The sequence below is a fragment of the Telmatherina bonti genome, assembly GCF_933228915.1.
Source record: "Telmatherina bonti genome assembly, chromosome: 11".
Lineage (NCBI taxonomy): Eukaryota > Metazoa > Chordata > Actinopteri > Atheriniformes > Telmatherinidae > Telmatherina > Telmatherina bonti.
Window position 1 is genome coordinate 3,278,175 of NC_136629.1, and position 24,455 is coordinate 3,302,629.

Sequence of the window (24,455 nt, forward strand, 5' to 3'; positions counted from 1 at the left end):
TATCTGATGTCTCTGAGAAGCCTTATGTATATCTGATGTCTCTGAGAAGCCTTATGTATATCTGATGTCTCTGAGAAGCCTTATGTATATCTGATGTCTGAGAAGCCTTATGTATATCTGATGTCTCTGAGAAGCCTTATGTATATCTGATGTCTCTGAGAAGCCTTATGTATATCTGATGTCTCTGAGAGGCCTTATGTATATCTGATGTCTGAGAAGCCTTATGTATATCTGATGTCTGAGAAGCCTTATGTATATCTGATGTCTCTGAGAGGCCTTATGTATATCTGATGTCTCTGAGAAGCCTTATGTATATCTGATGTCTCTGAGAAGCCTTATGTATATCTGATGTCTCTGAGAAGCCTTATGTATATCTGATGTCTCTGAGAGGCCTTATGTATATCTGATGTCTCTGAGAAGCCTTATGTATATCTGATGTCTCTGAGAAGCCTTATGTATATCTGATGTCTCTGAGAGGCCTTATGTATATCTGATGTCTGAGAAGCCTTATGTATATCTGATGTCTGAGAAGCCTTATGTATATCTGATGTCTCTGAGAGGCCTTATGTATATCTGATGTCTGAGAAGCCTTATGTATATCTGATGTCTGAGAAGCCTTATGTATATCTGATGTCTCTGAGAGGCCTTATGTATATCTGATGTCTCTGAGAAGCCTTATGTATATCTGATGTCTCTGAGAAGCCTTATGTATATCTGATGTCTCTGAGAGGCCTTATGTATATCTGATGTCTCTGAGAAGCCTTATGTATATCTGATGTCTCTGAGAAGCCTTATGTATATCTGATGTCTCTGAGAGGCCTTATGTATATCTGATGTCTCTGAGAGGCCTTATGTATATCTGATGTCTCTGAGAGGCCTTATGTATATCTGATGTCTGAGAGGCCTTATGTATATCTGATGTCTCTGAGAGGCCTTATGTATATCTGATGTCTGAGAAGCCTTATGTATATCTGATGTCTCTGAGAGGCCTTATGTATATCTGATGTCTCTGAGAAGCCTTATGTATATCTGATGTCTCTGAGAGGCCTTATGTATATCTGATGTCTGAGAAGCCTTATGTATATCTGATGTCTGAGAAGCCTTATGTATATCTGATGTCTCTGAGAGGCCTTATGTATATCTGATGTCTGAGAAGCCTTATGTATATCTGATGTCTGAGAAGCCTTATGTATATCTGATGTCTCTGAGAAGCCTTATGTATATCTGATGTCTGAGAAGCCTTATGTATATCTGATGTCTCTGAGAAGCCTTATGTATATCTGATGTCTGAGAAGCCTTATGTATATCTGATGTCTGAGAAGCCTTATGTATATCTGATGTCTGAGAAGCCTTATGTATATCTGATGTCTCTGAGAGGCCTTATGTATATCTGATGTCTCTGAGAAGCCTTATGTATATCTGATGTCTGAGAAGCCTTATGTATATCTGATGTCTCTGAGAAGCCTTATGTATATCTGATGTCTGAGAAGCCTTATGTATATCTGATGTCTCTGAGAAGCCTTATGTATATCTGATGTCTGAGAAGCCTTATGTATATCTGATGTCTCTGAGAGGCCTTATGTATATCTGATGTCTCTGAGAGGCCTTATGTATATCTGATGTCTCTGAGAAGCCTTATGTATATCTGATGTCTCTGAGAGGCCTTATGTATATCTGATGTCTCTGAGAGGCCTTATGTATATCTGATGTCTGAGAAGCCTTATGTATATCTGATGTCTGAGAAGCCTTATGTATATCTGATGTCTGAGAAGCCTTATGTATATCTGATGTCTGAGAAGCCTTATGTATATCTGATGTCTGAGAAGCCTTATGTATATCTGATGTCTGAGAAGCCTTATGTATATCTGATGTCTGAGAAGCCTTATGTATATCTGATGTCTCTGAGAAGCCTTATGTATATCTGATGTCTGAGAAGCCTTATGTATATCTGATGTCTGAGAAGCCTTATGTATATCTGATGTCTCTGAGAAGCCTTATGTATATCTGATGTCTGAGAAGCCTTATGTATATCTGATGTCTCTGAGAGGCCTTATGTATATCTGATGTCTGAGAAGCCTTATGTATATCTGATGTCTGAGAAGCCTTATGTATATCTGATGTCTCTGAGAGGCCTTATGTATATCTGATGTCTCTGAGAGGCCTTATGTATATCTGATGTCTCTGAGAAGCCTTATGTATATCTGATGTCTGAGAAGCCTTATGTATATCTGATGTCTGAGAAGCCTTATGTATATCTGATGTCTGAGAAGCCTTATGTATATCTGATGTCTCTGAGAAGCCTTATGTATATCTGATGTCTGAGAAGCCTTATGTATATCTGATGTCTGAGAAGCCTTATGTATATCTGGTGTCTGAGAAGCCTTATGTATATCTGGTGTCTGAGAAGCCTTATGTATATCTGATGTCTGAGAAGCCTTATGTATATCTGATGTCTGAGAAGCCTTATGTATATCTGATGTCTGAGAAGCCTTATGTATATCTGATGTCTCTGAGAAGCCTTATGTATATCTGATGTCTGAGAAGCCTTATGTATATCTGATGTCTCTGAGAAGCCTTATGTATATCTGATGTCTCAGAGAAGCCTCCTGAGCTGCGGACGTGATTGAAACTGTCAGGGTGCAGTGTGTTCAGTTGGACGCGTGATGGCGCCACCAGCTCCGCTTTCTTCTCAGGTGTGGCAACCGCAGATGAAATGTGGCCCCAAAGTTTCATGTTTGGTAGTTTTGTTGAAACAGAAGAACATAAAGTAGTAAAAGTAGGCAGAACTTGATCCTGAAGTCAACAGGAGTGTGTGTGTGTGTGTGTGTGTGTGAGAGAGAGCCGGAGCAGTTTCGCAGTCTGCTTGGGAACTGGGAGGTGACCAGCAGCAGATCGTGGAGAATAGCTCCTCTATGAACGCCCCTCAGACTGTGAATCACTTTTTCCACCTTCAGTGGAGTGGGCTGAGACTGGGCCCTTTCCACGCCACGCAAACTCTCTCCAGCTTTCCTCGCCTCGCAGATTCCTGTAAACTCCCCCCTGAGCTGCAACACGTTAGAAGGGAAGTTTTTGGAGCTTCTTGGCGGGTCTGGTGGAGACCATGAGAAGCGGGGAAGCTGTCGCCTTCAAGCCGACCCCAGTGTGAGTCTGAGCGGACTTCTCCTCGCTGCTCTGTGGGACTGGAGGTCAGACATGGATCTCCAGGTGGTCGTCTGGCTGCTGTACTGCTTCGTGCTGCCGTCCGCCCTGTTAACAGGTAGGCCAGCTGGCTTTCACACGAGCCTCCCAGTAACGGGATGCTACTGGGAGTCTTCAACCATTAACGTGGGGGCTTCGTGTGTCCACATCAACCTCTGAGCTGAAAAACGAAACCGCAGCCCTGTTTGTGGCTCACGTGACCGAAGTCGGCGAAAGTGTGAAGTTTAGCAGAGAAATCTGCGCGTGCTCGTCCTCTGGCCTGCGCGCGGAGCCCTCCACCCCGCGTGCCGATAAGAGCCGCGTGCAGACATCTGATAGAGGAGGCTCGAGGCGGATGTTTGTCGTGTTGGAGCAGACACTTCAGGCTGTGCAGGAACGAACACAAGCTTTTTCCTCCTGCTAGACCTTCCTGTGAGCCTCTGTCGCTGCTTTCTGCTGTTCCAGCTCCTGTTTTTGGTCCTGGCAGCCTGTAAAAGCTGCTCACGCCACACACACTAGAAAAACATTCACCTTTTATAACCTGTGTCACCAGCCAGGGGCGTCTCCAGCCTTAGAGGACACCTGGGCCTTAGCCCGGACCAGATGTAAATTTACAACGGAGCTACACACACATCACTAGGAGTGTATGTATACAGGATCAGGTCCCAAAGTAGTCATGAGTTTCTTATTTGCAGTTTTCCACACATGGACCTGCACATCTTTGCTGTTCATAGAGCTGAAATATGTTATCATCACTGCATGATCACAGAACAATGAGGCCTGCGCTGCTCAGCTGGAGCAAGTAGTTTCTACCTATACTGAAAGTTCACTTATATGCAGAGGTGTATAGAAGGAAACATAAAGTAGAAGTCCTGTCATGTTTTTGGATCTACCGATGCATTTACAACAGGTGTTTTCTCTAACAGGCTCATCTACCTGCAGTGGAGCTGATCTGATTTTAACTGGCTGGAAAGACCTACAGGACTTCTACTTTCTACTTCTACTTTACACACCTCTGCTTCTATGTTATATAAATGTTGGGATGTATATTTCAGTATTGATCAGCAAATCACTACTAATTAATCTTTTCAGATTACTACGTAGATAAAAGCATAGATCAGGGGAAGAAACTAAATTTTACCTGAGGTCAAAATGACCTCTTTACATCTAAATCACATCTGTTTTTTCTTTGTTCTTATACATTTCTTTATTTTTTATGTATTCTACTGAAATGGAATTGGTATAACATGTTTGTATATGGTGTGATCCAAACACAAGCATTTTTTATATTTCTATGTTGAACATGCTGTGGGCTCTACTGTCCTTTATTGTCCAGCAGTAGATGAGAAAGTAGATCAGGGAGATGTGGGAACTTAACTTTACACCTGGCTGTAATAAGCACCTGCTTTATCAGGTGAACTAAACACCATTTAGCATTTAGCTTAAAAACAGTTATTTTCCGGGTCTTTCTGTCTGGTAACTTTGGTCCTGAAGTTCGACGTTTCTTCAACGGTTTCGTAACCCTGCTGCTCTGCTGTTGTCTTCACTGTCTGAAAACTGACAGAAACAGCTGATAAACTTTCCTCCTCGGGAGACTGACAGGAGGAGAAGCTGCAGCTAACAGCTAGCAGCGGTAAAGCAGACTCCGCTTTGTGGTGTTTATTGCTAAAGCTTGTAAAACATTCGCTGCTAAACAGTTAGCTTCTTCGAGCTAACTTCCTCTGCTGCCGACGCAGCTGACATGCTGTCCGTCTCTCTCTCCTCTCTCTAACTCGACCATTCTTAAAGTGGCCACGCAGCACCGTGTCTGCATGTCCCAAACGTCTAGATTAGCCGCTCATTGCCTCCATCCCACAGCCCAGCCAGCTCCATGTTGTAGCGTTGCTTTGATTGGGTGTATAGCTTAGTTTACGTTCATCTATGTACAGTGACTTACACTGGTTTTGGCAACCAGGGTTAGACTCAAAACATCCGTGGGGGGTGGGGGGGCTTTAGCCCTGGAAAAACTGGCTGGCGACACCAACTACACCAAAAAGCTTCAGAGAAAGATGATCTGTTTGTTCTGTTGCAGTATGTGTATGTGGTCTTGGAGATAGGATTCACTTTATTTATCCCTGTTGGGAAGTGAATTGTAGTATCGGCATCAACATCAGAAATATAAATACAGTATATCTATAGATCTTATATCTACACACGCATAGTAGCAAGTATATCCAACATTATCTGGTCTACTGTCTGGTGGTAGACTGGATCCTGATGTGGAAGTAGGGGGACCAGGTCTGGTCTACTGTCTGGTGGTAGACTGGATCCTGATGTGGAAGTAGGGGGACCAGGTCTGGTCTACTGTCTGGTGGTAGACCGGATCCTGATGTGGAAGTAGGGGGACCAGGTCTGGTCTACTGTCTGGTGGTAGACTGGATCCTGATGTGGAAGTAGGGGGACCAGGTCTGGTCTACTGTCTGGTGGTAGACCGGATCCTGATGTGGAAGTAGGGGGACCAGGTCTGGTCTACTGTCTGGTGGTAGACCGGATCCTGATGTGGAAGTAGGGGGACCAGGTCTGGTCTACTGTCTGGTGGTAGACTGGATCCTGATGTGGAAGTAGGGGGACCAGGTCTGGTCTACTGTCTGGTGGTAGACTGGATCCTGATGTGGAAGTAGGGGGATCAGGTCTGGTCTACTGTCTGGTGGTAGACTGGATCCTGATGTGGAAGTAGGGGGACCAGGTCTGGTCTACTGTCTGGTGGTAGACCGGATCCTGATGTGGTAGTAGGGGGACCAGGTTTGGTCTACTGTCTGGTGGTAGACCGGATCCTGATGTGGAAGTAGGGGGATCAGATCTGGTCTACCGTGTGGTGGTAGACTGGATCCTGGTATTGAGAACTTTAGGACTGCTGATACTGGGTCTTAGTTTGTCTCCACCTGATCTCTGTCCTTCCTCTTCTTTCCCAAACCTTCCGCTACAGCAGGAGTGTCCAGCTTCGGTCCTTGAAGGCCAGAGTACTCCAGGTTTTCCATGCATCCCTGCTCTAACACCCCTGACAGAGCAGAGTTTCATTGGCTGTTGGAAGCCAGTTGCGTTGCAGGTTTTTCATCAAGAACAGACTTTGGACAACCGTGCTCTAGAACATCCGGATGGTTACAGGATAAATTTCTCCACATCTTCATGCTGCCTTTAAACCAACTAGCTGCAGATTAAAGATCTGAATGGAGACAGAACAATCCAACCTCGAAGTGATTCAGGCTTTAGTTTCTGAAGTGGAAAAAAAAAAAGACCACTGAATTTATCTGTCTGTGAAATATCACTTTGGAGTCGGACATGACCCCAAATTCCTGTTTTGGGTCATGGAATTGGATGAGGATGGCTCTAAGAGGCTTTTCCAGTTCTCGTGAGGCCAAAAATAACCAGTGCTGACTTACTGACATCTAGATGAGCACAGTTGTTAGTCATCCAATATTTCAACTCCTGATGGCAGTTTCCTTTCCCTGGATTCATCTTTATCTAACATTCCCTCAGTTCGGACCACTTTCTCTGCTGAGGAAAAAATATCCTCTCTGATGTTTTGACTGAGTCAAGATCCACGATGCCACCCAGAAAGAACACTCTGGCAAATATTATAAGGCGGCAAAAAGTTTTATCCATCCATCCATCCATCCATTTTCTGCAGCTTATCCGGGGTCAGGTCGCGGGGGCAGCAGCCTAAGCAGGGAAGCCCAGACTTCCCTTTCCCCAGCCACATTTGCCAACTTTGCAGGGGGATCCCGAGGCGTTCCCAGGCCAGCCGAGAGATATAATCCCTCCAGCGTGTCCTGGGTCTTCCCCGGGGTCTCCTCCCAGAGGGACGTGTCTGGAACACCTCACCAGGGAGGTCCAGGAGGCATCCTGACCAGATGCCCGAGCCACCTCAACTGGTTCCTCTCGATGCGGAGGAGCAGCGGCTCTACTCTGATCTCCTCCCGGATGACCGAGCTCCTCACCCTATCTCTAAGGGAGAGCCCGGCCACCCTGCGGAGGAAACTCATTTCAGCCGCCTGTATACGAGATCTGGTTCTTTCGGTCACGACCCACAGCTCATGACCATAGGTGAGGGTAGGAACGTAGATCGACTGGTAAATCGAGAGCTTTACCTTCTGGCTCAGCTCCTTCTTCACCACGACAGACCGGCGCAGAGTCCGCATTACTGCAGACGCCTCACCGATCCGTCTGTCAATCTCACGCTCCATCCTTCCCTCACTCGTGAACAAGACCCCGAGATATTTAAACTCCTCCACTTGAGGCAGGACGAAAACCACACTGCTCCTCCTCAATCCGGGATTCGACTATCCGGTGGACCCTCCTCTCCAGGACCCCTGAATAGACCTTACCAGGGAGGCTGAGGAGTGTGATTCCCCTTTAATTGGAAACACCCTCTGGTCCCCCTTCTTAAAAAGGGGGACCACCACCCAAGTCTGCCAGTCCAGCGGTACTGCCCCCGATGTCCACACTACGCTGCAGAGGCGTGTCAGCCAGGACAGCCCACAGCATCCAGAGCCTTAAGGAACTCCGGGCGGATCTCATCCACCCCTGGGGCCTTGCCGCCAAGGAGCTTTTTGACCACCTCAGCAACTTCAGCCGCACCGATCCGTCTGTCGATCTCGCGCTCCATCCTTCCCTCACTCGTGAACAAGACCCCGAGATATTTAAACTCCTCCACTTGAGGCAGGACCTGACTCCCGACCCGGAGAGGGCAATCCACCCTATTCCGGCTGAGGACCATGGTCTCAGATTTGGAGGTGCTGATTCTCATCCCAGCCGCTTCACACTCGGCCGCGAATCGCTCAAGCGAGAGCTGGAGATCACGACCAGATGAAGCCAACAGGACCACATCATCTGCAAAAAGCAGGGACCTAATCCTGAGGCCACCAAGCTGGATCCCCTCAACACCTCGGTTGCACCTAGAAATTCTGTCCATATAAGTTATGAACAGAATCGGGATAAAGGGCAGCCTTGGCGGAGTCCAACCCTCACCGGAAACAAAATGTAATCTTAGTTTTGGTCTTTTGTTTTGTATCTTAGTTCTGGTTTCCTGTTTTACTTTGTAGTTTTTCTTGTTTAGTTCTCTCATGTCTGGTTTCCTGTTCGTTCGTTCGGCTGGTCTCGTTTAGTTCATTCACTTCACCTGTATCTCGTTTTGTTCCTGTGGATATATACCCCTTGGTTTCTGTTCCTCTTAGCTGGTTCATTTTGCTAGCTTCCTGCGTTACTGTGTCAAGTCTTTTTCTGTGGAAATAAACATCTACATTCAGCATTTCTGTCTCCAGATCCTGCATTTGTGTCCACTTCCACCACCCCTTCGTGACACATGTAGACTGGTTGGTCAAACTCCCATGCCCCCTCCAGGACCTCAAAGAAGGTATAGAGCTGGTCCACTGTTCCGCGACCAGGACAAAAACCACACTGCTCCTCCTCAATCCGAGATTCGACTATCTGATGGACCCTCCTCTCCAGGGGCCACATTTATAAAACTGTGCATAGCAACACTGACTACAGGTTGCAAAATATTTGCATGCGAAACAGGAAATGCGGCGCAAAAAAACTTCCAGATTTATAAAGCAGTGCGCACACACGTCCCATGCCTGTTTCCTTCATAAAGGATAAGGTTAAGGTTGTAAAAAGTAAAAGTATTTTATCTGGTGGAGACGGGATGGACATCACCACCACCAGAAAGACAGAGGAGGTCAGCAGGGGACAGATGCTGTCAGCGTCTCATCAGAGACCAAGGAGCATTTTGACCCCCTCAGCGACTTCAGCCCCAGAGATAGGAGAGTCCACCCCTGAGTCCACCAGCTCTGCTTCCTCATCGGAAGACGTGTTGGTAGGATTGAGGAGGTCTTCGAAGTATTCCTTCCACCGACCCACAACGTCCCGAGTTGAGGTCAGCAGCTCCCCACCTCCACTGTACACAGTGTTGATGGAGCACTGCTTCCCCCTCCTGAGCCGCCGGATGGTGGACCAGAATCTCCTCGAAGCCGTCCGGAAGTCTTTCTCCATGGCCTCGCCGAACTCCTCCCATGCCCGAGTTTTTGCCTCGGCAACAGCTGAAGCCGCATGCCGCTTAGCCTGTCAGTACCCATCAGCTGCCTCTAGAGTCCCACAGGCCAAGAAGGCCCAACGACCTTACAGCCACAGCTCCGGCCGGCCGCCTCAGCAATAGAGGCACTGAACACAGCCCATTCGGATTCAATGTCCCCCGCCTCACTCGGGACATGGTTGAAGCTCTGCTGAAGGTGGGAGTTGAAGCTCGCTCTGACGGGGGACTCAGCCAGACGTTCCCAGCAGACCCTCACAACACGTTTGGGCCTGCCAGATCTGACCGGCTTCCTCCCCCACCATCTGAGCCAACTCACCATCAGGTGGTGATCAGTTGAAGCTCCGCCCCCCTCTTCACCCGAGTGTCCAAGGCATGTGGCCGCAGGTCCGACGATACGACTATAAAATCCATCATGGAACTGCGGCCCAGGGAATCCTGATGCCAGGTGTACATATGGACCCTCTTATGTTGGAACATGGTGTTCGTTATGGACAATCCATGACGAGCACAGAAGTCCAATAACAAAACACCATTTGGGTTCAGAGGGGGGGGGACCATGCCTCCCAATCACTCCCCTCCAGGTCTCACTGTCATTGCCCACGTGAGCATTGAAGTCCCCCAGCAGAACAATGGAGTCCCAAGAGCGCTGTCAACAGTGTTTTTTCTTAGAGGTGCCCATCATCATCATCTTCATCTTCATTGTCGTCGTCGTCATCGGCGGCCTATGGCTTCCTAAGATGCTTAACGCCTCTATTGACCACCTGGAAAACTGCTCAGCTTCACTTTTTACCTCCTACTGTAGAACAGTTCCTCATCAGACATTATTCACTCCCAGATAACTTGACCTGTTATTCTGGATTTCACTGACATGAATAAGGTTTTCTTTTAGTAGGACATAACATGTACTTGTTCTACATGTTCCAGCTGAATTTACTCAGACACACTAACTCATGTCTGGATTCGGACATGTCTGTAGTACTCTGACATGTCTCGCCTCGGCTTCATCTACAGACTGAGATTATACATACAGCTCTTGTAGTTATGATGGTATATGTCTTATTTCAGACAGGAGGCTTTAAACAGACCTCTTCATCATGAGGTTAACACACTTTGGACGTTTTAAAAAAAATTCAAATTCATTTGTTATCAATAGAAAAGAATAGTTTAAAATAAGATGACACAGAAACCTTCCATATCCTGAATGAAACAAGCATTCAAATGTAAAATCTAATGAAAATCTCCCTCCCTTGCTTGGGATAATTATTTTACAAAAGCTCGGGATTGCCAACAATACCAACACTAGAGCTTAGTTAGAAGTTTCACATACGGCTTTATGCTTCTCTTTTCTTTTTTAAAAATGAAAATTTCCCTATTTCATTCGTTTACTGAATGGAATTTATTTGTATAATTCCATGTTTCCTTTCTGAAGAGAAAGTCCAACTAGATTTAGGTTGTTACACAGAAAAAGAAGAGCGCAGCTTTGGGAAACTGCTGTGCTGGGATTCGGGTCAGGTTTATTTATGTCAGATCTGAGACACCTTCAATGACACATGAAATTACAGTGACTTATAGCAGCAAGTAACTGATCTAACCATCAGAAACTGGAGCTGGAGCTACAGTGCTCAGCGAAGTGCGACTCCAGATCTCCTGCTGCAGCCATGATTAATTTTTAATGTGTTCTGGAAAGAGATGCACAGAAAGGTCCAGATCTGACACGATAAAGGCCTCTGGCACAGCAGAACATCTGACACCATGTCATGCAGTTAAAAGGGAAGCAGGTCTGTACTAGTTTAGGACTAGAGGACTTAAATGCAACTTTTTATACAGCTGAGGAGGGATACGTTGGGTTGTTATACATGTGTCCAGTCAGACATTAAAACTTCCTGTTTCTGTAGAGCTGGCACAAGAGAAGTTCAGGAAAATGTTGTTTCACTTCCTGAGGATGTGACATGCTGTGGGTTCATTCTCAGCGTGAAGTGGCCGCATCACGTTAACATGTTTAGTCAGTTGTTCATAAAACAATGACTGTGTGATCCGTTTATGGAATTACATTTAGTCATCTATCATGTAGCAATGAAATCCACAATGTTTAAGTCTGAAGAGCCATTTCTGACAACTAGTCCGCTATCTGGTCCAGGGGGTGACCTGACCATTCAGCTAACTTTAGACTGGTCTCAGAGTGGTTATCAGCTGGTCTCAAACTAGTCATCTGCTGGTATCGGCTGGATGTCAGATGGCATCAGGCTGGCTATCAGTTGATATCGGGCTGGTTATCATTTGGTATCAGACTAGTCATCAGCTGGCATCTGACTGGTTATTATTTGGTATCAGACTGGTCATCAGCTGGTATCTGACTAGCTTTCAGCTGGTCTCAGACTACTCATTAGCTGGTATCAGAATGTTATCATATTGTATCAGACTGGTTATCAGCTGGTATCAGACTTATCAACTGGTATCGGACTGTTATCAGCTGGTGTTGGACTGGTCATCAACTGATATCGGTCTAGTTTTTAGTTGATGTAAGACTTGTTATTAGCTGATCTCAGATTAGTAATCAACTGGTATCAAACTAGTTATGAGCTGATCTCAGACTGGTTATTAGCTAGTATATGACTACGTATCAGCTGATATTGGAGTAGTGATCAACTGGGATCAGACTGGTTATACGATGGTATCGGACTGTTATCAGATTGTATCGGACTGGTCATCAGCTGGTGACGGACTAGTTGTTGGCTGGTATCCGACTGGTTATCAGATGGTATCAGAGCTTATTAGTTAGTATCGGACTGGTCATCAGGGAGTATCGGGCAAGTTTTCAGCTGGTTATTAGCAAGTATTGGACTATGGATCAGCTGATATTGGAGTGGTCATTAACTGGTGTCAGACTGGTTATCAGGTGGAATTAGACTGGTTATCAGATTGTATCAAACAGGTCATCAGCTGGTAACGGACTGGTTATCAGCTGGTATCCAACTGGTTATCAGCTGGTATCGGTCTGGTAATCACCAAGTATCAGACAAGTTTTCAGTTGGTGTCAGACTAGTCATGAGCTGGTTTAAGACTCATTAAGAGATGGTATCAGACTGGTTATTAGCTGGTATCAGACTGGTTATCAGATAGTATCAGACTGGTTATCAGCTGGTATCAGATTGGTTATCAGCTGGTATCGGACTGGTAATCAGATGTATTGGACTGGTTATCAGCTGATAGACTGTTATTAACTGGTATCAGACTGGGCAGTAACTGATATCTGACTAGTTATTAGTTGGTCTCAGACTAGTCATTAACTGATATCAAACAAGTTATAAGCTGATTTCAGACTGGTTATTAGCTGGTATCGGACTTTTATTAGATGGTATCAGACTGGTTATCAGCTAATATCAGACTTTTATCATTTGGTATCGGACTGGTCATTAACTGAAATCTAATTGGTTATTAGTTGGTATCAGACTAGTCATCAACTCATATCAAACAAAATATTAGCTGATGTCATACTGGTTATCAGCTGGTCTCAGACTTGTAATAAACTGGTTATAGGATGGTCTCAGACCAGTCATTAGCCTATATCAACCTGGTTATCAGATGGTGGTAGACTTGCTATCAGCTTATGTCAGACTTGATATTTGCTAGTATTGGACTAGCTATCAGCGGATATTTGAGTGGTCATCAGATGGTATCGGACTGTTATCAGATGGAATCAGACTGGTTATCAAATGTTATCAGACTGGTTATTAACTGATATTGGGCTGGTTATGAGTTACTATCGGACTTAGTCTGAAGGCGGGAAGGGATCAATGCCATGTCTGCTTTTTGTGCAATGAAGCTGCTTATTTCATATTTAGCGAGCAACTATGTCCGCGGCAGGGTGGGCACATGGCATGGTGGGTCATGCGTGCGGCAAGGCAGGTTGTGCACATGGTAGGGTTCGTGTATTTTAATACCACATGTTGTAAAAATGGTTGGATATTTTACCACCTCGATCAGCCGTTTAATCAAAGCAATCCATTTTACCTGCAACAGGTAAAATGTGTAAGCGGCAACTTACTGTTTCATAGTTTTCAGTGTTAACCATGCTCAACTCACATGTCCAACCAATCCAACGATACTTAACTGGCTGTTGGTAAAAGGTGTGAGCGCTTGGTAATCAGGCAGCTTAATGAAGCCTTTACCACGTGTTCGCCCCCTGGTGGTTGGCAGACTACTGGTTAAGAACTTAAGGGACCAGAGACACATGCAGCAGAGTTCACGCTCTGAATGTAAATATTGTTGATGATCAGGTTTATTTAATTGTGGCCACCAAAATCCTGATTACGTTCAAAATCCGATTAATTGTGCAGCCCTAGTATCAGACAAATAATGGTGGCACATTTGAGTTTTGTGGTTTAGGCATATTTCCACTTAATTCACTTTTTAAAAAAAAATAATTTGTTTATTGGAATGCAGCATTGGAACATGCATTTAAACAAAGTATCAGTGCAGTACACTCCTTTTTTTTAAAATTTTTTTTTTATAAACAACAGAATTAACAAAAAGAAAAACCCACCCAAGACCCACCCCCTCTCTCCATGGGGCATTAGCCGAACAATATGTAAATCAATTCCATTTCAATCAAACAGTTGGTATGACGTTTAAATAAAGACATTACAAGTCTGCCAGGTATCAATATCAGTCAATCACTCAAGTCCAGCCGTGCCAGAAGGTTTAGGATGGGTGTCCAAGTCTGCTCAAACATGGTTTGTTTCCTCCCTCACATTATGGAGAATTTTTTCTGGCGTACAATAAAACAACAGTTCATTAATCCAGAGTTTCATAGTAGGTGGGTCTGAAGCTTTCCAGTTTATTAATATGCTTTTTTTTTTGCTGCAGTTGCCGCCAGCAATACATCTGTTCTTCTACCAGGAGGCAGTTTTAGTGATGTAGTATCTCCAAGTATCCAGATCTTTGGGTCAGCTTCCAGACAGAGTCCACATGCCTCAGAAGTTGCCATAATCACATAATTCCAAAAGTACTGTAATCGGTCGCAACTCCAAAGCATGTGTACAAGATTCCTGACAGAGGTTTTACATCTTTGATGTAGAAATACCATCACTCAGTTTGCTCAGTCAATATGGGGTGTAATATGTTCTGTGATAAATGTTAAACTGAATTTGTCTGTGTTTGGTAGACACCAATTTTGTTTGTGCTGAATTCAACATTTTACTCCAATCTTCTTCTTCATAAGTACATCCCAGGTCAGACTCCCATTTTGCGTTAATTGAGCATTTATTATAAGCTGGCAAGTTATCAATCACAGTTTTATAAACAATAGATGTTAGTTCTTTTGCGGTGTTACGTCTGGTGTCAAGTAAACAAGTTTTGAGTAAAGATTCATTGGGTTTGTTTGGGAAAATTCCCTTCGTTTGACTTTTGACACAATTTCTGATTTGTAGATATTAAAAAAATGATGTCTGTGTAAATCATAAGACTCAGATAATTGAGAAAAAGTGAACACATTGTTGTTATATAAGTCAGCAATTGTTTTAATGCCTTTCCCAACCCATGTTAGTAGTAGTCCATCTGCTATGGGCGGTGGAATATTGAGATTGTTTTCTATTGTTGACTTAATAGCTGTGTTTTTAAACCCAGAAAAACATGTAACAGTTGCCATGCATTGTAAGTTGCAAAAATAAATGGATTTTTGGTGAGTGTGAGTGTGAGTGTTCCATTCCAGGTGAGGCCTGGAATGGAACAGTGGTTAATGATACAGATTTTAGTTCTGGTTGCTCTTTTGAGACCCATCTCACATCAGCAGTATTTGAGTGAAACCACTTCCACAGCACGCGGGACTGTGAGGCCAAGTAATATAGTCTGAAATTTGGAAGGTTTAATCCACCTTTAGAATAAGGAGCCTGCAAGGTAAGGAGTTTGGTCCTTGGTACTTTTTTACGCCACAGAAACAGTGTTAGTGTTCTGTCCAACTCCTTGAAAAATGACAAAGGGATTTTCAAGGAGACACAGTTAAACAAATAAATGAATTTTGGTAATAAGTTAATTTTGATTGTGTTAATCCTACCAATTAAAGATATGGGTAAATCCATCCATCGTTGCATTGTATTTATTAAGTAGTGCCATATAATTATCTTGGTAAACTTTGTCATTTGAAGCACAAACGTTGATACCCAGGTATTTAAACCCATTAGGACACCATTTGAATAATGTAGGGAGTGTTCTAATATGTTCTTCTGTCAGATTAATTGGGAATGCTTCACTCTTTGAGTAATTAATCTTGTAGCCAGAAACTGCACTATATTCTTTCAGACATGCAAGGTTAGATGGAAAAGATTTGGTCAGTTGAGATATAAACACTAAGAAGTCATCCGAATAGAGAGCCAACTTGTGCTCCTCCTCGGCCAACTTCATGCCAACAATAGATAAGTCTGAGTGGATGGCAACAGCCGATGGCTCTATCGCGATAGAAAAAAGAGCAGGTCAACAAGGGTCTGCAGCCCCTGGAAAGGGAGAAGGCCTCCAACAGAACGCCATTTGTCAAGATCTGGGATCTGGGGGCCATTGAAGAGGGTTTTTATGTACTTAATGAAAGTGTCACCAAAATTCATGGTCTTCAGGGTTTCAAAAAGAAAACTAGCTTCTATTCTGTCGAACGCCTTCTCCACATCCATCGACATTGTCACAACAGGGTCCCCTCGTCTTTGGGCAATATCCATAATATGAAACAATCTGCGAAGATTATCTGCTCCCTGTCTGCCCTTCTCAAAGCCTGTTTAGTCTGGATGAATAATTTTAGGGATGACTTTTTCTAGTCGTAATGCGATTATCTTGGACAACATCTTTTAGTCCGAGTTAAGGAGGCTGAGTGGTCTATAGCTGCCACACCTCTATGTTTCCTTCCCTGGTTTAGGAAGTAATATTATAGTTGCAAGTTCCAGTGACTGTGGGAGTGCTACTCCTTGAAACGCTTCCCTAATCATGTTTGTAAGAGGGGTCAGTAATTTTTTGGAAAAAGTCAAAGTATTCAATAGGAAACTCATCGGGTCCTGGGGCTTTATCATTTTGTAAGGATTTAATAGCAAGAAAAACTTAATCTTCTGATATGTCCCTTTCCAACATCTCCTTATCCGCTAAGGATAAGGAGATGTTGGAAAGGGCTCGAGGGCCGGTATCCTGCAGGTTTTTGTTGTTTCTCTTTACCAACACAGCTGATTCAAATCAAATGGATCCAGCAGCTTCTCGTCAACCTATTTATGAGTGTTGGTCAGGTGTGTTGGAGGATGGAGACAACAAAAACCTGCAGGAAACCGGCCCACTAGGACTGGAGTTTGACACCTGTGCGCTAAGGTAATGTTAGGGAGAGGCAGTCTGCTAAGAAATTCTTTCATATCAGCAGTTTCTTTCTCCTGTTCTGTTCTTTTTTAACCTCTCTAATTAGGGTCCGAGCCATACGAAGTATGGCAGGGCCCTATCGTTGTTGAAATGTTTATTATTATTATTATTTTTAAATTCTAGATTTATGTCTTTTGGATGTTCTAAATGGCGTCCGTTCTCTGTTGTTATACATTTGATAATTTTTCCTGCATCATCCTTTTTATCTGCCAAGCAAGCAATTTGTCGGTTTTGTCGCCAAACTCATCATAATGATATCTAGTTCTTGCCATTGCAGCTTCAGCTTTGCTGGTACACAGATTATTGTACAAGATATGTTTTTGTTTAAGGGCACTGAGAGTTTCGGTCTGATTTGTTCTTGCGTGATGGGTTTCTAAGTTTCCAATATCTTTCTCTAATTGAGATAATTCTTCTGTCTTTAGCTTGTTTTTATATGAGACATAGGAGATTATATGTCCTCTCATATAAGCCTTGAGAGCCTCCCAAATGTTTGAATGTGAAGATGTATTTAGATTTGCTTCCATATACACATCTATTCCAGTGTTCATATAAGTGACAAACTCAGGATCCTTTAAACCTCCACCCGTAGGTGGGGGTTCAGCTTGGTGTAGCTCTATTTCCATTTTTATAGCATTATGGTCTGAGAGGGTGGCTGCTAAATTGGAAGAGGACTTGATGTTAGGTAGAAGTGTCTGTGAGGTCAAAAACATATCAGTTCTAGAATAGGTGATATGGACAATGGAGTAGAAAGAAGAATCTCTTTTGTTTGGGTTTGGGTTGAGCGCCACATATCACATAAGCCTAGTTCTTTCATACCTTGATTCACAGTTATTGCGGATTTAGACAATGAGATCATTTTAGAGGACGAACGATCTAGAGACGGATTTAAAACACGGTTGAAATCACCACCCACGATGCACTGGCCCTCCACTGTAGCCAGTAACATAATCAAGTTGCTAAAAAAGTTTAGTTCCTCTATATTAGGCCCATATAAGGACACGAGTATCATTCTGCTCATATTTATTGTACAATCAATTAGTTCAATTCTCCCATGTTTGTCTTTTTCAGTGGAATTCAAGCCAAAATTTTGATTTTTGCTAATAAGTAATGCCACTCCTTGATCTTTTGAAGTAAATGAAGAATAAAAGACGTGTCCAGCCCAGTCCCTGTGCAGCTTTAGATGTTCTATATCAGTGAGATGGGTGTCCTGAAGAATGCAATGTCTGTGTGCTATCTTTTAAGGTATGTTAAAACTCTTTCTTTTAATGGGGGAGTTAATCCCTCTAAGGTTTAACAAAATACAGCTTCCGAGGGTGTTGAAAACAATTTGAAGGTCCCATGGTATCGGATCCTTAGCTTGGCTGGATAGCGGCTGGCATATTCAATGTTCTTCTGCCGTAGCTTTTTCATCACCTCTTTATAGTCTGAATTCTGGGTAGAAGGAAACTTGGTTGTTATCCTCATAGACATGTCCCTTTTCCCTGGCTAATCAAAGCACCTTCTCTTTGTCCCTGTAATTCAGAAGTTTAAAGATGACAGGTCTAATCCGGTCCGATGGTCTTCCCAGGCGGTGCGCTCTCTCAATAGTGACTGGGATAGAAAAGTGTTCCTGCCCAAATAGCTGAGGGATGAGTCGCTCCATATAGCCGATCAGGCTATCTCCCTCTGCCTTTTCTGGAAGATTTATAATTTTGATGTTCGATCTCCGGCTCCGGATTTTCAAGTCATCCGCTTTGTCTTTCAGGAAAGCTATTTCTTTCTCCATCCTATCGATGCGGGTCTGTGCATCAGCCAGGTTATCTTCATTAGCCCCAATGCGAGTTTCCATTTTCTGTACCTGCTCGGCCTACGTTGATAATGATTGTTCAATTTTCATACTGGTTATCTGTTGCTATCAGACTGGTTATCAGTTGCTATCGGACTGGTAATTGGTTTGTATCTTACTGGTTATCTGTTGCTATCAGACTGGTTATCAGTTGCTATCGGACTGGTAATTGGTTTGTATCTTACTGGTTATCTGTTGCTATCAGACTGGTTATCAGATACTATCGGACTGGTAATTGGTTTGTATCTTACTGGTTATCTGTTGCTATCAGACTGGTTATCAGATACTATCGGACTGGTAATTAGTTGGTATCTTACTGGTTATCTGTTGCTATCAGACTGGTTATCAGATACTATCGGACTGGTAATTGGTTTGTATCTTACTGGTTATCTGTTGCTATCAGACTGGTTATCAGATACTATCGGACTGGTAATTAGTTGGTATCTTACTGGTTATCTGTTGCTATCAGACTGGTTATCAGATACTATCGGACTGGTAATTGGTTTGTATCTTACTGGTTATCTGTTGCTATCAGACTGGTTATCAGATACTATCGGACTGGTAATTGGTTTGTATCTTACTGGTTATCTGTTGCTATCAGACTGGTTATCAGTTGCTATCGGACTGGTAATTAGTTGGTATCTTACTGGTTATCTGTTGCTATCAGACTGGTTATCAGTTGCTATCGGACTGGTAATTGGTTTGTATCTTACTGGTTATCCGTTGCTATCAGACTGGTTATCAGATACTATCGGACTGGTAATTAGTTTGTATCTTACTGGTTATCTGTTGCTATCAGACTGGTTATCAGTTGCTATCGGACTGGTAATTGGTTTGTATCTTACTGGTTATCTGTTGCTATCAGACTGGTTATCAGATGCTATCGGACTGGTAATTGGTTTGTATCTTACTGGTTATCTGTTGCTATCAGACTGGTTATCAGTTGCTATCGGACTGGTAATTGGTTTGTATCTTACTGGTTATCTGTTGCTATCAGACTGGTTATCAGATACTATCGGACTGGTAATTGGTTTGTATCTTACTGGTTATCTGTTGCTATCAGACTGGTTATCAGATACTATCGGACTGGTAATTGGTTTGTATCTTACTGGTTATCTGTTGCTATCAGACTGGTTATCAGATACTATCGGACTGGTAATTGGTTTGTATCTTACTGGTTATCTGTTGCTATCAGACTGGTTATCAGTTGCTATCGGACTGGTAATTAGTTGGTATCTTACTGGTTATCTGTTGCTATCAGACTGGTTATCAGTTGCTATCGGACTGGTAATTGGTTTGTATCTTACTGGTTATCCGTTGCTATCAGACTGGTTATCAGATACTATCGGACTGGTAATTAGTTTGTATCTTACTGGTTATCTGTTGCTATCAGACTGGTTATCAGATACTATCGGACTGGTAATTGGTTGGTATCTTACTGGTTATCTGTTGCTATCAGACTGGTTATCAGTTGCTATCGGACTGGTAATTAGTTGGTATCTTACTGGTTATCTGTTGCTATCAGACTGGTTATCAGTTGCTATCGGACTGGTAATTGGTTTGTATCTTACTGGTTATCTGTTGCTATCAGACTGGTTATCAGATACTATCGGACTGGTAATTAGTTTGTATCTTACTGGTTATCTGTTGCTATCAGACTGGTTATCAGATACTATCGGACTGGTAATTAGTTGGTATCTTACTGGTTATCTGTTGCTATCAGACTGGTTATCAGATACTATCGGACTGGTAATTAGTTTGTATCTTACTGGTTATCTGTTGCTATCAGACTGGTAATTAGTTGCTATTGGACTGGTAATTGGTTTGTATCTTACTGGTTATCTGTTGCTATCAGACTGGTTATCAGTTGCTATCGGACTGGTAATTGGTTTGCATCTTACTGGTTATCTGTTGCTATCAGACTGGTTATCAGATGCTATCGGACTGGTAATTGGTTTGTATCTTACTGGTTATCTGTTGCTATCAGACTGGTTATCAGATGCTATCGGACTGGTAATTAGTTTGTATCTTACTGGTTATCTGTTGCTATCAGACTGGTTATCCGTTGCTATCGGACTGGTAATTAGTTTGTATCTTACTGGTTATCTGTTGCTATCAGACTGGTTATCAGTTGCTATCGGACTGGTTAACGGTGCAGTAATGCCTCTGTTACACTTACTGTGATACCAATACCACAGGTGTGTGTGTGTGTGTGTGTGTGTGTGTGTGTGTGTGTGTGTGTGTGTGTGTGTGTGGAATTGAAGAGTGTGTCCTGAAGTTACCTGTTACACTTTTAGTTTTGTTTCTCCTCATGTTGTTGTCTTGAATCTGCGATGTTGTCATCAGCACAGTCATGCTGAACTTCCTGGAGACGAGCAAATGTTTACCAGCCCGACCCGAAACCACATCTTCGTCCTACAATGCAATGATGTCAGAGGTGGACACACCTGCTTGTTCATGTGTCAGAATATCTCTCTTTCTCTCTCTCTCTCTCTCTCACACACACACACACACACACACACACACACACACACACACACACACACACACACACACACACACACACACACACACACACACACATCTTTAAGCATTTTGATGTGGTGAAATCAGCTGAGTGATGACAGAGTTTCTTGTTGTGGCGTAGGGAGGGAGGCATTGTCTGTACCGTGAACAACAGGTATAAACTCACCTTCACATATGTAAAGTTCAGTTGCCCAACTCTTTTGTTTGTTACTTCTGTGCAGCAGAAAAAAACGTGAATAAACGAAGTGTGATTTGTTGATCATTTAGACAGAACACTTTCATGTGTTTGGTCGGAAATTGGCTGTGATTAATGTGAAAAAGAAAGATGTCATTCCAGCTGATGGGAAAGATGAAGCAAGGTTCTTTTTAGGGAGCAGCTGGTCGAAGTGGTGAAGAAGTACCAAAATACAACAGGAGCAGATACAACACGTGGCAGAGAGACAGGTCCCGTAGCCTGTTGTCGGTTCCACGTCGGTCCTTTTATATCCAAACTGCATCCATGCCACAGAAATTTCCCTCTTTTAGGAACAAGCTCATCAGTTTGGGTCGGCTGCTCATCTTTTAGTGAATTATCCTCTGAAACACGTCTGCTGCCGTCTTCCTCCATGTTTGTTTATGTATTGCAGCGTGCCGTAAAGCATGTCTTGATGTAAAATACTGCAGTAGCATCTTATCATGGTGTAAACCATAGAGCCTCATATGAAACATTTTCTACCATCCAGACAATATATATCGTCATATCGCCCAGGCTTAACCAGGACATAGTTGATGCTCATCACTCGTCAGAAAAATGATCCTGATTACAGAAAACGATTCATCCACTACAGAAAACGATTCATCCGCTACAGAAAACGATTCATCCGCTACAGAAAGCGATCCATCCGCTACAGAAAAAGTTTAATCTGCTACAGAAAACGATTCATCCGCTACAGAAAACGATTCATCCGCTACAGAAAGCGATCCATCCGCTACAGAAAAAGTTTAATCTGCTACAGAAATCGATTCATCCGTTACAGAAAACAATTCATCCGCTACAGAAAACGATTCATCCGCTACAGAAAGCGATCCATCCGCTACAGAAAAAGTTTAATCTGCTACAGAAAACGATTCATCTGCTACAGAAATCGATTCATCCGTTACAGAAAACAATTCATCCGCTACAGAAAACGATTCATCCGTTGCAGAAAACGATTAATCTGCTACAGAAAACAATTCGTTTGCTACAGAAAACGATTAATCTGATACAGAAAACGATTCATCCACTACAGAAAACGATTCATCCGCTACAGAAAGCGATCCATCCGCTACAGAAAAAGTTTAATCTGCTACAGAAAACGATTCATCTGCTACAGAAAACGATTCATCCGTGACAGAAAACGATTCATCCGCTACAGAAAGCGATCCATCCGCTACAGAAAACGATTCATTCGCTACAGAAAACAATTAATTTGCTACAGAAAACGATTAATCTGATACAGAAAACGATTCATCCACTACAGAAAACGATTCTTCCGCTACAGAAAACGATTCATTCGCTACAGAAAACAATTCATCTGTTACAGAAAACGATTCATCTGCTACAGAAAACGATTCATCTGCTACAGAAAACGATTCATCTGCTACAGAAAACGATTCATCCGCTACGGAAAACGATTCATCTGCTACAGAAAACGATTCATCCGCTACGGAAAACGATTCATCTGTTACAGAAAACAATTCATTCGCTACAGAAAACAATTCATCCGTTACAGAAAACGATTCATCCGTTACAGAAAACAATTCATCCGCTGCAGAAAGTTTCATCTGCTACAGAAAACGATTCATCCGCTACAGAAAACGATTCATCCGCTACAGAAAACAATTCATCCGCTACAGAAAAAGTTTCATCTGCTACAGAAAACGATTCTTCTGCTAAAGAAAACTATTCATCCACTACAGAAAACGATTCATCCACTACAGAAAACGATTCATCCGCTACAGAAAAGTATTCATCCGCTACAGAAAACGATTCTTCTGCTAAAGAAAACGATTCATCCGCTACAGAAAACGATTCATCCGCTACAGAAAACGATTCATCTGCTACAGAAAACGATTCATCCGCTACAGAAAACGATTCATCCGCTACAGAAAACAATTCATCCGCTACAGAAAAAGTTTCATCTGCTACAGAAAACGATTCTTCTGCTAAAGAAAACTATTCATCCACTACAGAAAACGATTCATCCACTACAGAAAACGATTCATCCGCTACAGAAAACGATTCATCCGCTACAGAAAAGTATTCATCCGCTACAGAAAACGATTCTTCTGCTAAAGAAAACGATTCATCCGCTACAGAAAACGATTCATCCGCTACAGAAAACGATTCATCTGCTACAGAAAACGATTCATCCGCTACAGAAAACGATTCATCCGCTACAGAAAGTTTCATCCGCTACAGAAAACGATTCTTCTGCTACAGAAAACGATTCATCCGTTACAGAAAACGATTCATCCACTACAGAAATCAATTCATCCGTTACAGAAAAGGATTCATCCTTTACAGAAAACGATTCATCCGTTACAGAAAACGATTCATCCTTTACAGAAAACGATTCATCCGCTACAGAAAACGATTCATCTGCTACAGAAAACGATTCATCCGCTACAGAAAACGATTCATCCGCTACAGAAAACGATTCTTCTGCTACAGAAAACGATTCATCCGTTACAGAAAACGATTCATCCACTACAGAAAAGTATTCATCCGCTACAGAAAGTTTCTTCCGCTACATAAAACAATTCTTCTGCTACAGAAAACGATTCATCCGTTACAGAAAACGATTCATCCACTACAGAAATCGATTAATCCGTTACAGAAAAGGATTCATCCTTTACAGAAAACGATTCATCCGTTACAGAAAACGATTCATCCTTCACAGAAAACTATTCATCCGCTACAGAAAACTATTCATCCGCTACAGAAAACGATTCATCTGTTACAGAAAACAATTCATCCGTTACAGAAAACGATTCATCCTTCACAGAAAACTATTCATCCGCTACAGAAAACTATTCATCCGCTACAGAAAACGATTCATCTGTTACAGAAAACGATTCATCCGCTACAGAAAACGATTCATCCGCTACAGAAAACAATTCATCCGCTACAGAAAAAGTTTCATCTGCTACAGAAAACGATTCTTCTGCTAAAGAAAACTATTCATCCACTACAGAAAACGATTCATCCACTACAGAAAACGATTCATCCGCTACAGAAAACGATTCATCCGCTACAGAAAAGTATTCATCCGCTACAGAAAACGATTCTTCTGCTAAAGAAAACGATTCATCCGCTACAGAAAACGATTCATCCGCTACAGAAAACGATTCATCTGCTACAGAAAACGATTCATCCGCTACAGAAAACGATTCATCCGCTACAGAAAGTTTCATCCGCTACAGAAAACGATTCATCCGCTACAGAAAACGATTCAT

General features: G+C 42.8%; 1 protein-coding gene across 3 annotated transcripts in view; it reads left to right on the forward strand.

The window, feature by feature from the left end:
• The first annotated feature begins 2,878 nt into the window (after positions 1-2,878).
• Positions 2,879-24,455, forward strand: part of piezo1 (piezo type mechanosensitive ion channel component 1 (Er blood group)) — a 175,267-nt gene continuing 153,690 nt past the window's right edge. For all 3 annotated transcript variants that reach the window (XM_079249118.1, XM_079249119.1, XM_079249120.1), the window contains exon 1: positions 2,879-3,256. In XM_079249118.1, coding sequence (XP_079105244.1) covers positions 3,193-3,256 — 64 coding nt within the window. In that variant the 5' untranslated portion in view covers positions 2,879-3,192. The remainder of the gene's footprint in view (positions 3,257-24,455) is intronic.